The 16269-nt window shown below is 40.2% G+C and overlaps 1 protein-coding gene across 1 annotated transcript; it reads left to right on the forward strand.

Annotated features, from left to right (window-relative positions):
- LOC128207490 (uncharacterized) lies at positions 1-3490 on the forward strand. The gene is made up of 3 exons (XM_052910440.1): positions 1-658; positions 1405-1624; positions 2718-3490. The coding sequence occupies exons 1-3, from the start codon at positions 420-422 to the stop codon at positions 3123-3125; spliced, it is 867 nt and encodes a 288-aa protein (XP_052766400.1). The 5' UTR covers positions 1-419; the 3' UTR covers positions 3126-3490.
- The last annotated feature ends 12779 nt before the right edge of the window (positions 3491-16269 follow it).

The raw sequence follows: 16269 nt of genomic DNA on the forward strand, positions 1-16269 counted from the left end.
AGAAGTAAACGCGGTGTTATCGTCTAGAGTTGAATTATTAGTTTAATCCTTCCAACATTCAATAACAGTTCAACTCCTAAAGTCTACCATTCGTTAAATCTTACATTTGTGAATCTTACTTTTGTAATTCTAAAGTGTATTTACTATTTGGAGATCAATATGCAGTCAAAGCCACTATTCGGCAGGGTATATTTATTTTGTTTAGTATTCGGAACGAAGCGAATTTGAAAAGGATATCCGAGATTATAGTGTAGACAAATATCTTTTTGCGAAGAAGGTAATTCAGACTTTAAAATATCGTTTCGCCACTGAATGATGACTGTAATCTTATCTGAGAAGGAGCACTGTAGAAAAGGAAAGATGGATATATAAAGAATTATTAAAGATACTTGCTGGATATTTTCTGTCGATGACTCAATATGGGTGCTCTTAAATCAAAGTTTAGACGTTCAAAATCTCCTTCCCGGAGACAAAAGGATGATAAACAGACGTCAAAGAAGACGAAAAGGGCCGTTAACCTCCCAGAATCCCAGTCCGCGCGGAAGACGGTAGATGCAAGACTTCCGTTTAGCAACTACCGCCAGATCTTCAGCATCCGGAACGCTTGGAAGGCCATCCAGCGCTCCTTGGATGAGTGTGCTTTGGAGACCATGATCAGGTGCGTGCAGACGATTTTTGACGTCAGACCTCGCGTTTAACGTCACCTCATTTGTCCCCAGGTATATCATCAGTATAAACCGGGACGAATAATTGTTATATTCTTATTTGCGTCGAGTATAATTCATGTATATAGATATTGTATATAGTGCTGACTGAAAATAAAACTTAGTAGTCACAGTCTCGTTTATTATAGGGAGGGATGCAGGTGGAATGTGTTAGCAAAATTGAAACATTTACAACATCGTCTCTCAATATTCCGACTTGCTAAGGTTAGCAGATATGGCCAATTTTATTGTAAGATAATATGGCCGCGGTATTCATAAACAAACAGTAATAAATCCTTAAGGCTTTAATATGTACGGCTTGCTCCCAGTTTTACAATGCAATAGCTCGTAACAAAAGCTTTAATGGATTATGAGATCGTAGTTCTTAATCACCCTAAGGTCGACACAAGTTTAATGGAACATTATATTAAAATCAATAATAATGTCTATATTAAATGTGTATGTGTGAAGTCATTGTACGATGATGTGCAAAATTACTAGATGTTATCGGTTCCCGTATACATCTCCGGAAACCACCACTCGTGTACAGACACCAACGTGAATGTAAGTCAGTAAGGAGCAAATGGCGAACTATTTTTTTACTCACGGAAATGAAAAGGATGAAAGCGATACCATGTTCAAAACCTTACAGTTTATTTCCTATTGCGGCTTAAGACAGCATTCATGTTTTATGTTTTAGACTGTTAAAGGCCCACCCTGAGTATAAGCGGCGGTTCCCGGAAGTACCACAAGTGGATGACGAGGACGAATACCGGAAGTCTGAGGCAATGCAGGAGCGATCCATGGACATGTACAATCTGTTAGACGGCCTGGTGACCAACCTTGAGGCGGTAGACAAGGCACTTTACGAGATACAGTATGACGCCCCCGCCACCAACTTCACACCCAGGATGCTTGAGGTGGGCAGGTCTTTAATTAATGTTTAAATATGTAGGCTTAGAATACATCCCGCGAATATAATAATATTTCTAGTAATAGACGAAAAATGTGACACACATAGGCCCAAAAGAGTTAAAACTTGGCCGGTTATTTAATGTAAATACATTTCGTTGCAGCCATTGAGAAAAAAGCAAAAAAAAAACAACGAAAACATTTGCTTTAAAAAGTAATGAAAGTTCAGACAGCAGATAGCACCCCGATGTTTTGGAATTCATTATTTTTTGCATTAGTTTGGGTCTATTTAGCAGAAATTATATGGATTTCGTTTTTTTCAATTGATTATTTTGAATGATATTCAAATAAAAAGCTCATACATGAATTCATGAATCTGTTCGTCACGATCTACAAGATCAATATAGGTCCATCGATTAGGAAATCGATGATTTATAGGTCGTGATTAAGAGGACTCATTCATATACTTCAAACTGTCAGGAGCCTTTTCACAATCTTGAATGCAAATAGTTTCCACTTGAACTTATTTCACGGATTGTATTTAATGTGTTTACATTTGTAATTCAAATAAATGTATATCGTGTCAAAAATGTGCTTTGATTCCAATTAATTTCTCACAAATCCCTCCTGTCGGCGCCACACTCTTTGTTCCATTATTTGGAAATATCTGACGATTCAGTTAGTTTCATTTTAATTGAATATTAGTTATTGAAAAACTGATAATGTAGCATAGTTTAAACAGTTTTTATAACCCAGCGTTCATGGCAATTATCACTTGCGCTTCCAATGTTCCATTTAATCTTTCATTTGTTTTATTAAAGAAGTGGGTTATTCAACGACGGTTCGCACATGCGCGCTGGTTAACATAAAGACATTCGCGCCAGCACAAAGGAAGTTATTGTTTTATTTTGCTTTATATCGACAGAGTCTCCGACGGACCAATGTCGATGTAACGGTTTAGTAAAACTATAATGAAAAACTATTACTTGAAATTCGGTTTTGTGTTCCTTGCAATGTAATGAAAATCCCCTTTCAATAACGTTTTCGTTTCTTGCATTGGTTCTGTTTGAATGTATGGTTGAATACGGCGTCTTTTTTCAGGATTACCGGGAACCCTTTATTACTACTATTCGGATTACCCTCGGCTCAGATCGGTTTACGGAAACTACAGAGGAAAACTTTAAGCTGCTGTTCGGCTTTGTGCAACAGGAAATGACGAAATATCTAGAAGAGGATGAGCCAATAGCGATAGACGAGACAACTCCGGGGACAGAAGCTGCTCTTGACGAAGCGATACCAGATGACAAGGCTATCGCGATGGACGATGCGACACCAATAGACGAAGCGGCCCCATTGGACGAAGACCCAATAGAAGAAACAGCTCCAGTGGAGAAAGCGACCCCAGTTGACGAAACAGCCTTAGCGGACGAAGCTACCTCAGTGGACGATGTGGCTCCAGTTGACGATACTCAAGTGCAAGTTGATATATGTGCAGAGAACGCCACCTAGCGTCAGTGACGTCATGTAAATCAAATCGTTATCATGATCTTCAATTCAGTTACATTTAGAAAATTACAAATGGCAACACAATTAATATTGAGCCTGTATGTGCATGCTACGTGAGTTATTCTACATAGTTGTCTGAGCCCAGTTTGAGGACACTCGTCGACAAAGGATCTTCTGTTGGCGATCGCATTTCGATGTTCACACAAAAAGAAATGCATATGGTAATTTCTGAAAGTGAAACGCCATTTTAATAAATAAAATCATCATTTTATATCTTCGATAATGCCATTGGACGTTGTACTTGCTATTTTTTTGTAGAATTTGTTATATGAAAAACAACAACAGAAAATAAATTTATACGAAAATGTCATGTTACTGAAACCCTACATGAATTATTAATCTACAAACCTAAGGATTACTGCCGACGTCCTTCTGACAACCTTATTCTTAAAGGGGCTAGACACCAGATGGTTTAAAATTCGGCAAATATAGTACTTAAACAACAACAATAGAATTGTCAATGCGAGTTAGAAGGAGGCCGATCACATTACATGGTTAAAGTAATGAATGCAACAGCCATGTTGCTGTCTCTTCGGTGTTTCTCCGTTTAAAAATGCGCTTAAATGGATTCCCAACATAAATCATATTTGTTTATGACTACAGATACATATACAGAAGCTATTTTTTATAACTTACTGGGAGTTACGTGTTAGACAACCCTAGTAAATTTCGAAATGGAAAAATGCGCAAAAACTGCGAAATATGCACGTGTCGAAAGCGATGTGATACATCAGTAAGTAAGATTCAATGCGTTGTATACACAGCAATATCAACTGTATGTAAGTATTTGACAATTATCTTGTTCTTGGAATTGTAAATTACCGCAGGATAATCAAAAGCACATTTGCATTTTCTTCCTATCGGTTTTGTGTTTCCTGTTTCCATGGAAACATAAACACGATTTATTTAAAATAGCAAATGAAACCGTGAACGTTTTGCTTGCTGCGATCACTCGATGAAATAGATTTCCGTCATGAACCGTTATTAAATAAAACGTCTTTTTATTGTACTCCCGTGTTTATAACATAAAACTATAATGTTTCTTGACGTTACCCCATTTAACGATGTGAAAACTACCCGTGATGTTTGCACGTTATCATTTGCATTCCCGAAAGTAACGCTATATGAATCTACAGCAATACTTGAATGAGACACCATATTCATTATTTTATAGAACAGAACAGATCATTTATTGACCAGAAGATCATAGACCCATGTGGCCGAATATCATACAAAATGGCGACAAGTACAAAACATGTGTAGGTATTCATACATATACATGTATATGCACTTTCGTGCACTTCAGACAACATACAACATACCAAGAATTACAATAATCAAAATTTTAACAATACAATGAATGGTATATAGGTGGTTAATGTTGTCTATAATATCTAGGTATAAATCTCATTCTTAGTTCATTAAATAATGTGCACTCTAGAAGAAAATGGTAGTCATCTTCTAATAAGGAACAAGCAATGCATTTACGTTCATTTAGGGGCGTTGATTGCAGTCTACTCCATCGTCCCGTTTCAATGCTTAATCTATGTGAAGATAGCCGCAATTTGGACACCGACATTCTAAATTTAGTAATATTTTATACAATATCAACTGAAACCGTTGATGTGCGATAAACGAGCTCATTAATTAACTCCGTCTACTGATGATTTGTGCTGCCTCCTGTTGCCTTGTCCCTGTCACAGAGACTTGAATGTATGATGTAGATCCCAACTGCTGCACATGGCTGGGTAAAATCAGTCTTGATCCTGAAAATGAAAAAACAACAACATTTTATTGGTTGCTTATCACATCATGGGACACAATACAACTATATATCATGATTTGTCGACGCTATGATGTCATAACCAGCCCAAACAATGTTGTATTGTTTTCATTTGTTTCAGAATCAAGACTGATTTGACCCAGCTGAGGCCACAGGCAACTATTTAAAGTAAGCCAGAGGCAGCTGTTGGGATCTGCATCATACATTCAAGTCCCTGTGGTACATGTAGTCTTCAATGTACTATTCGTCTAAAACTACAATCATTCGACATATACATATATTCTAGTGAAATATCCACATGTTTCGTCAACTTAATATGTAGGGCCAAACATTTGTACCTAAGTAATGGAATATTTATATCATATTCCCACAGGTTCGAATGTTCGAGATGTTAAATCAGGACAGACCGGGTTGAACACCTTCTCTAAACCTAATGAGCAACATTTTTTTGTAATTCACGGGATTAGCAGAAAGCAACATTAATTGGATAAAAATATTAGTTCTATAGAGGTAAAGAAAACAAACAAAGGTTAAGATGGAGTGAGTATCGAGGTAGTTGACACATATTCCTGTGTTATTGCTAGATCAGTGCCCTTCGTATAGAACACTCGCGGAAAATCGAAGTAATTATTAAATGCCTTCTTTAACTTGATGAAGGTTATGTTCGTTGTTGGCTTTCTATACTTTGGCCAGAGCGTCTGCAATTATTTCCATAACATAATTGCTGTCGTTTATTTCATTCGGACATGGCCATTTAGTCTATAATTATTTTCTGCCCGGCTCGATTCTCGGTTTGACATGTTTTATTTTCTGTAAACAAGCGTGTATCAGTTCCAGTACCACAATTTGGATCAACTGAAGATTAATTGTACAGGTTCGGTAACTGACTGATTCACTTTGATAAACAATTCTTGTATTTTGGCGGTTCTTATACTTCCGACTCGGTTTCCTGACCCGATTTCGGCTGTAACATAACAAAATGCTTAGCATGATACGTCTGATACAAGGAAGGGTGATCCTACACCTCGTTTGTTCAAAGGATAATGTTAACAGGTGCGGGTCCAGGCATTATCGTTAGAGGGAGCGTGGCTTAGGGGTACAGCCTTTTGACATTTGCCCCTCCCTTAGAACCGAAATTTGATATATTTAAAATGTTGGGGGGGGGGGGGTTCTCCCCCAAGAACATTTTAACAGTGTCTGGTCCGAAATGGTGCATATCAAGCGTACTTTATTACTTCCTTTCCCGATATAACACAAAAAGTAAGCATGGTCGTTTTAAGGGGGGGGGGGGGGTGCGCACCCCCTTGCCTTGGATCCACTAGTGGTTATGTATTTAAATATGATACAAAATAGCCTTAGAAATGTTCACCGGCCCTTAATAAACAATGCTGTTCAGTGTAATAACTGCTGAACATTTGTTTTATTATTGCTAGTAAAAGAACCGATGATGAACATTGCTGACTAGTGTTAGACTGGGGACTCTGCCAGTCTCTAGGTATGACCACAAATGTCCGAAGTGGGTGTGTGGTTTCGGAAGTCGAAATCGAATGATCATTGTTCAGTAGTTTTAAGTATATGAATTGTTGGCTTGTCACCACCGAACAGTTGTGTTGCCGAAATTTTAAAGAAGGCAAATACTTCCTATGTATTTCGCGACATCTTTCTTCGTGTGCATTTACAACAATATCATTTAACGTGTGTATACATGCGACTTGTTCAGTATTTTTTCACGTACGTAGTGGCTGTTTTGAATACGTGATTAACACTTTCAGAATTGTTGATTGTCCAATTTCTTATGATTTTCCCTCGCTTGATTGGATCTATTACATTTCGTGTCAGCATCGGAAACATTTTTATCTGTAAAAATCTGGGCGGCAGCTTTTTTTCGCCAGCCTGAGCATCATCTTCATCTATTGTCTTATTTTATTACAGCTTATCTGTATTCGTGCGTGTTCTTGTCCTGATGCTTTCCGCAATGACCATTCTGCTTTTTAGGGGATTTCCTGCGTGATCTTCCATATATTTGTTCAGATTTTGTTTTAGATGTCTTGTGCATAACACATGCGTCACAGTAAGGCAGCGTCTAAATGCATTTTTTTTATGGCCAGTTCTTCATATGTTCCTATCGTCAGATTTTCTATTTCATGTTCTGCGAGATAATCATCTATATCATGTAAAAATGAAATGTATGTGTTTGCTGTTGAGCTACTGCAGATATATGTCGGTCCGAAGCTGATTGGATGTTCTTGTGAGGTGTGCTTGACAACTGATAAGTCTTTGTAAAAAGTTTATGTAAAATGGAAATCGCCCAAGTTGTAAGTCTTGTCAATGCCGACCCACCTTTACAGCAAAAAACTTTTAGTTAATGTCGGTTATTTCTTTATCGGTATTGATTTGTTGGCCGATTTTCTCGGCCCAGTCACGTTATTTTTTTATTATTATTATTTGTTTGTTCTAGACGTATTGCAGATGGACGACCATCCAAGGAGAATCCGCTGCAAGCATTGCACATGCACAAATATACACGCCAAAACGAACTGGCTGGTACTAGAATCAATATTTGACAGTGAAACTGATTTCGATAACTGGAACACTGTTGTATCTGAAACGAAAATTCTGAATGCTACTAAAATTACTGGAAGTAGTTAATGTTACACTCAACTCATCGCAGATCAGGAAGAACGCACATCTATATGCTACAATATGTATCTAGAAAAATGCCCAAATCAGTGCATACTGTGGTGATGGAGGCGACACACAAACTGAATTATCCTGACGGTCTAGACCTTTATTTTGGTGAAACTCACTGTTGTATAATTGTCAGCACGTTACTGCTGTTTACACATTGCTTCTAAAATGGTAGTAAAAATAAATGATCGTAACATCAGTAAAGAATATGCATTTCTGAGTCTGAGCTTTGTTCAAACGGTGATCTGAATGATCATGGACAGTTGCCGCCATTTCTCATGTAATGGTTTAGGGTACTTTGGGGTAATTTCATGTATTGGATAAGAGAACTATCAGGTGTTCCAGATTTTCAAGCAAAAATAATTAAAATATGGAAACTTAAGATTGCCGTAATTTAATATGATTGCTTGAAAATTGAGATGGTTAACACCATAAATAACACTCATATTCATAACGCAGCTCATATATCGGTAAATTGCAGGGCTTACACCGTTTTTACACAAACAAAAATAAGACTGACAATTCTCTTCGTGTCTTGTACTTTCTAAACATCTGTAGACACTCGATGAAGGATATACATGTACACGATGAAGGATATACATGCACACGATAAAGGATATACATGTACACAGTGAAGGATATACATGTACACGATAAAGGATATACATGCACACGATGAAGGATATACATGTAAATAATGAAGAATTTACACGTACACGATAAAGGATATACATGCACACGATGAAGGACACACGATGAAGGATATACATGCACACGATGAAGGACACACGATAAAGGATATACATGCACACGATATAGGACACACGATGAATGATATACATGCACACGATGAAGGACACACGATGAAGGATATACATGCACACGATGAAGGACACACGATGAAGGATATACATGGACACGATGAAGGACACACGATGAAGGATATACATGTACACGATGAAGGGCACACGATGAAGGATATACATGTACACGATGAAGGGCACACGATGAAGGATATACATGGACACGATGAAGGACACACGATGAAGGATATACATGTACACGATGAAAGACACACGATGAAGGATATACATGCACACGATGAAGGGCACACAATAAAGAATATACATGAACATAATGAAGGATACATGCATGAACTCGATGATGGCTATACATGTACACGATGAAGGATATACACATACACGATGAAGGATATACATGCACACGATAAATGCTATACATGTACACGATTAAGCATATACAGGCACCCGATGATGGACATACATTTACACGATAAAGGATATACATGCACTCGATGAAGGATATACATGCATACGATTAAGCGTAAACAGGCACCCGATGAAGGATATACATGTACACGATAAAGGATATACATGCACTCGATGAAAGATATACGTGTACACGATTAAGGATAGACATGCACACGATGAAGGATATACATGCAAACGATGAAGGATATACATGAACAATTTAAAGGATATACATGTACTCCATGAAGGATATGCATGCACACGATGAAGGATATACATATACATAATGAATGGTATACATGTACACGATGAAGGATATACATGTACATGATGTATGGTATACATGTACACGATGAAGGATATACATGTACTCGATAAAGGATATACATGCACACGATGAAGGATATACATGTACTCGATGAAGGATATGCATGCAGACGATGAAGGATATACATGTACATAATGAAAGATATACATGTACACGATGATGGATATACATGTACTCGAAGAAGGATATGCATGTACACGATGAAGGAGATACATGTACATAATGAAAGATATACATGTACACGATGATGGGTATACATGCACTCGATGAAGAATATACATGCACTCGATGAAGCATATACATGCACACAATGAAGGGTATACATGCACTCGGTGAAGGATATAAATGCACTCGATGAAGGATATACATGGACTCGATGAAGGATATACATGCACACGTTGACGGATATACATGCACACGATGACGGATATATATGCACACAATAAAAGATATACATGCACACGATGAAGGATATACATGCACTCTATGAATGATATACATGCACTTGATGAAGGATATACATGCACTCGATGAAGGATATACATGCACACGATGACGGATATACATGCACACGATGACGGATATACATGCACACGATGACGGATATACATGCACTCGATGACGGATATACATGCACTCGATGAAGGATATACATGCACACGATGACGGATATACATGCACTCGATGACGGATATACATGCACTCGATGAAGGATATACATGCACTCGATGACGGATATACATGCACTCGATGAAGGATATACATGCACACGATGACGGATATACATGCACTCGATGACGGATATACATGCACTCGATGAAGGATATACATGCACACGATGACGGATATACATGCACTCGATGAAGGATATACATGCACTCGATGAAGGATATACATGCACTCGATGACGGATATACATGCACACGATGACGGATATACATGCACACGATGACGGATATACATGCACACGATGACGGATATACATGCACTCGATGAAGGATATACATGCACACGATGACGGATATACATGCACACAATAAAAGATGAACATGTACCTGATGAAGGATTTACATGCACTCGATGGATGAAGGATATAGACCCACTCGATGAAGGATATGCGTGCACACGATGACGGATATGTACAGTGATGTACACGATGAAGGGTATACATGTACACGATGAAGGATATACCTGCACACATGCACACTATGAAGAATATAAATGTACACGATGAAGGATTTACGTACACACATGCACACGATGAAGGATATACTCGCACTCGATCATGTGTATACAGGCACCCGATGAAGGATAAACATGCACACGATGAAGGATATACATGCACACGATGAAGGATATACATGCACTCGCTGAAGGATAGACATGCACACGATGAAGGATATACATGCACACGATGAAGGATATACATGCACTCGCTGAAGGATAGACATGCACACGATGAAGGATATACATGCACACGATGAAGGATATACATGCACTCGCTGAAGGATAGACATGCACACGATGAAGGATATACATGCACACGATGAAGGATATACATGTACTCGATGAAGGATATACATGCACACGATGAAGGATATACATGCACACGATGAAGGATATACATGCACACGATGAAGGATATACATGCACTCGATGAAGGATATACATGCACACGATGAAGGATATACATGCACACGATGAAGGATATACATGCACCCGATGAAGGGTATACATGCACACGATTATGGATATACATGCATCGATGAAGGATATACATGCACACGATTATGGATAAACATGTACACGATGAAGGGTATACATGCACCCGATGAAGGGTATACATGCACTCGATGAAGGATATATATGTACACGAAGAAGGATATACATGCACACGATTATGGATAAACATGTACACGATGAAGGATATACTCGCACTCTATCATGGGTACACAGGCACCCGATAAAGGATAAACATGCATTCGATGAAGGATATACATGCACTGGATGAAGGATTCACATGCACTCGATGATGGATATACATGCACTCGCTGATGGATATATATGCACCCGATTTAGGATATACATGCACTCGATGAAGGATATACATGCACTGGATAAAGGATATACATGCACTCGCTGATGGATACATATGCACCCGATCAAGGATATACATGCACACGATGATAAACATACATGCGCGCGATGATTAATAGACATGAACTCAGTAAAGGATATATTGGCACTCGATAATGAATATATTGGCACTCGATGATGGATATACATGCACTCGATGATGGATATACATGCACTCGATGATACATGCACTCGATGATGGATATACATTTGTACTTAATGAAGGGTAAACATGGACGCGATGATTAATATACATGAACTCAGTGAAGGATATATTGGCACTCGATGATGGATATACATGCACTCGATGACGGATATACATGCACACGATTAAATATGAAGGATATACATGCACTCGATGAAGGATAGACATTCACACGATGAAGGGTATACATGCACCCGATGAAGGATATCCATGCACTCGATGAAGGATATACATGTACACGATGAATGGTATACATGCATTCGATGAAGGATATATATGTACACGATGAAGGATATACATGTACACGATGAAGGATATATATGTACACGATGAAGGATATACATGTACACGATGAAGGATATACTCGCACTCGATCATGGATATACAGGCACCCGATAAAGGATATACATGCACACGATGAAGGATATACATGCACTGGATGAAGGATATACATGCACTGGATGAAGGATATACATGCACTCAATGATGGATATTAATGCACTCGCTGAAGGATATATATGCACCCGATGAAGGATATACATGCACACGATGATAGACATACATGCACGCGTTGATGGAGATACATGAACTCAGTGAAGGATATATTGGCACTCGATGATGGATATACATATGTACTCAATGAAGGATAAACATGCTTTCGATGATAGACATACATGCACGAGATGATGGATATACATGAACTCAGTGAAGGATATATTGGCACTCGATGATGGATATATATGCACTCGATGATGGACATACATGCACTCGATGATGGATAAACATGTACACAATGAAGGATATACATGCACTCGATGATTGATATACACGCGTTTCGCGCCCTCTCTGTGTCGTCATTACAATTAAGCCGTAATCAAAAGAATACAACAAACTCTGTATTATGACATTGTAAAGACGAACAGTACCAATACAGTATTAAGTCTATCTGAAATTAGTTAATCTTAGTAGATATGATGTATCCATGGAAATTCTTTCCCAGAACAAACGTTTAGAAGCATGCGAAAAAAATTACCAAATTATTCTTGAATGTGGATCTTTCAGCACCACAAACTATATCCAAAAAGGCTGTTGATCAGTGCGATGCAGCTCACTGTAAGCGGCATCGAAACACTATTGGCGTCAGCACTATTCTTCTTCTAAGAGCCATTTTGTTTGTATGTTTTTAATTTTATTGATGACGTCCGCCCTCTCAATTTTCTCCACTCCGTTTATGGTTTTACAAATGGATTACAAAATTCCTTTTAATGTGGTAAGTGTATCTGCTAAGTGTAGCATGCTATCAATAACCGTATATGGCAAAAATGAAGATATTCAATTAAAGAATCTGTATATAGCATGTGATCTTTGCAATACAGATTTATTTTGCGTGTGTGTTTTGAGAGGTTTTTGCAGAAACTAATAGTAAAGAACGTGGTAAAGTACCTCCTAATAAGGTATATATGTTTTTGTTTTGTTTAAAGTCAAATAATATTGCGTGCAACAATATCATTTAACATTTAAAGATAATGCAAGCCACAGGGACAAGCCCTGAAGATACACACACCGTCACAAGGCAACACACACTGAACGAGATACACCACACTAACGAGAGACACACAACGTCACAAGGCAACACACACTGAACGAGAGACACACAACGTCACAAGGCAATACACACTGAACGAGGGACACACACCGTCACAAGGCAACATACACTGAACGAGATACACACACCGTCACAAGGCAACACACACTGAACGAGAGACACACACCGTCACAAGGCAACACACACTGAACGAGGGACACACACCGTCACAAGGCAACACACACTGAACGAGGGACACACAACGTCACAGGGCATCACACACTGAACGAGGGACATACACCGTCACATGGCAACACACACTGAACGAGAGACACACACCGTCACAAGGCAACACACACTGAACGAGGGACACACAACGTCACAGGGCAACACACTGAACGAGAGACACACAACGTCACAAGGCAACAAACACTGAACGAGAGACACACAACGTCACAAGGCAACACACACTGAACGAGGGACATACACCGTCACATGGCAACAAACACTGAACGAGGGACACACACCGTCACAAGGCAACATACACTAAACGAGATACACACACCGTCACAAGGCAAAACACACTGAACGAGAGACACAAACCGTCACAAGGCAACACACACTGAACGAGGGACACACACCGTCACAAGGCAACACACACTGAACGAGGGACACACAACGTCACAAGGCAACACACACTGAACGAGGGACATACACCGTCACATGGCAACACACACTGAACGAGAGACACACACCGTCACAAGGCAACACACACTGAACGAGGGACACACAACGTCACAGGGCAACACACTGAACGAGAGACACACAACGTCACAAGGCAACAAACACTGAACGAGAGACACACAACGTCACAAGGCAACAAACACCGAACGAGATACACACACTGTCACAAGGCAACACACACTGAACGAGGGACACACAACGTCACAGGGCAACACACTGAACGAGAGACACACAATGTCACAAGGCAACAAACACTGAACGAGAGACACACAACGTCACAAGGCAACAAACACCGAACGAGATACACACACTGTCACAAGGCAACAAACACAGAACGAGATACACACACCGTCACATGGCAACAAACACTGAACGAGGGACATACAACATCACAAGGCAACAAACACTGAACGAGATAAACACACACCATCACATGGCAACAAACACTTAACGTCATACACACACCGTCACATGGAAACAAACACTGAACGAGATACACACACCGTCACAAGGAAACACACACTGAACGAGATACACACAACGTCACATTGAAACACACACTGAACGAGAGACACACCGTCACAAGGCATCAAACACTAAACGAGGGACACACACCGTCACAAGGCAACACACACTAAACGAGGGACACACACCGTCACAAGGCAACACACACTTAACGAGAGACATAACGTCAAAAGGCAACACACACTAAACGAGAGACACACCGTTACAAGGCAACAAACACTGAACGAGATACACACACCATCACAAGGCAACACACACTGACCGAGGGACATACAACGTCACATGGCAACAGACACTGAACGAGAGACACACCGTCACAAGGCAACACACACTGAACGAGGGACATACAACATCACATGGCAACACACACTGAACGCGAGACACAACGTCACAAGGCAACACACACTGAACGAAAGACACACGACGCCACAAGGCAACATACACTGAACGAGATACACACAACGTCACAAGGCAACACACACTGAACGAGATATTCACACCGTCGCAAGGCAACAAACACTGAACGAGATACACACACCGTCACAGGGCAACAAACACTGAACGAGATACACACACCGTCACATGGCAACAAACACTGAACGAGATACACACACCGTCACAAGGCAACACACACTGAACGAGATATACACACCGTCACAAGGCAACACACACTGAACGAGATACACACACCGTCACATGGCAACAAACACTGAACGAGATACACACACCGTCACATGGCAACAAACACTGAACGAGATACACACACCGTCACAAGGCAACACACACTGAACGAGATACACACACCGTCACATGGCAACACACACTGAACGAGGGACATACAACGTCACAAGGCAGCAAACACTGAACGAGATACACACACCGTCACATGGCAACAAACATTGAACGAGATACACACACCGTCATATGGCAACAAACACTGAACGAGATACACACCGTCACATGGCAACAAACACTGAACGAGATACACACACCGTCACAATGCAACACACACTGAACGAGGGACATACAACGTCACAAGGCAACAAACACTGAACGAGAGACACACCGTCACAAGGCAACACACACTGAACGAGAGACACACCGTCACAAGGCAACAAACCCTGAACGAGGGACACACAATTACAAGGTAACACGCACTGAACGAGAGACACACACCGTCACAAGGCAACACACACTGAACGAGATACGCACAACGTCACAAGGCAACAAACACTGAACGAGGGACATACAACGTCACGAGGCAACAAACACTGAACGAGAGACACACACTGTCAAATGACAACAAACACTGAACGAGATACACACACCGTCACACGGCAACAAACACTGAACGAAGGACACACCGTCACAAGGCAACAAACACTGAACGAGGGACACACCGTCACAAGGCAACAAACACTAAACGAGGGCAACACAACGTCACGAGGCAACATACACTGAACGAGAGACACACCGTCACAAGGCAACACACACTTAACGAGGGACACCCAATTACAAGGTAACACGCACTGAACGAGAGACACACACCGTCACAAGGCAACAAACACTGAACGAGATACACACAACGTCAAAAGGCAACAAACACTGAACGAGGGACATACAACGTCACGAGGCAACACACATTGAACGAGTGACACACACCGTCAAATGGCAACAAACACTGAACGAGATACACACACCGTCACTCGGCAACAAACACTGAACAAGATACACACACCGTCACAAGGCAACAAACACTGAACGAAGGACACACCGTCACAAGGCAACAAACACTGAACGAGGGACACACCGTCACAAGGCA

This window comes from Mya arenaria, chromosome 11 (assembly GCF_026914265.1).
Source record: "Mya arenaria isolate MELC-2E11 chromosome 11, ASM2691426v1".
In the NCBI taxonomy this organism is placed as follows: Eukaryota; Metazoa; Mollusca; class Bivalvia; order Myida; family Myidae; genus Mya; species Mya arenaria.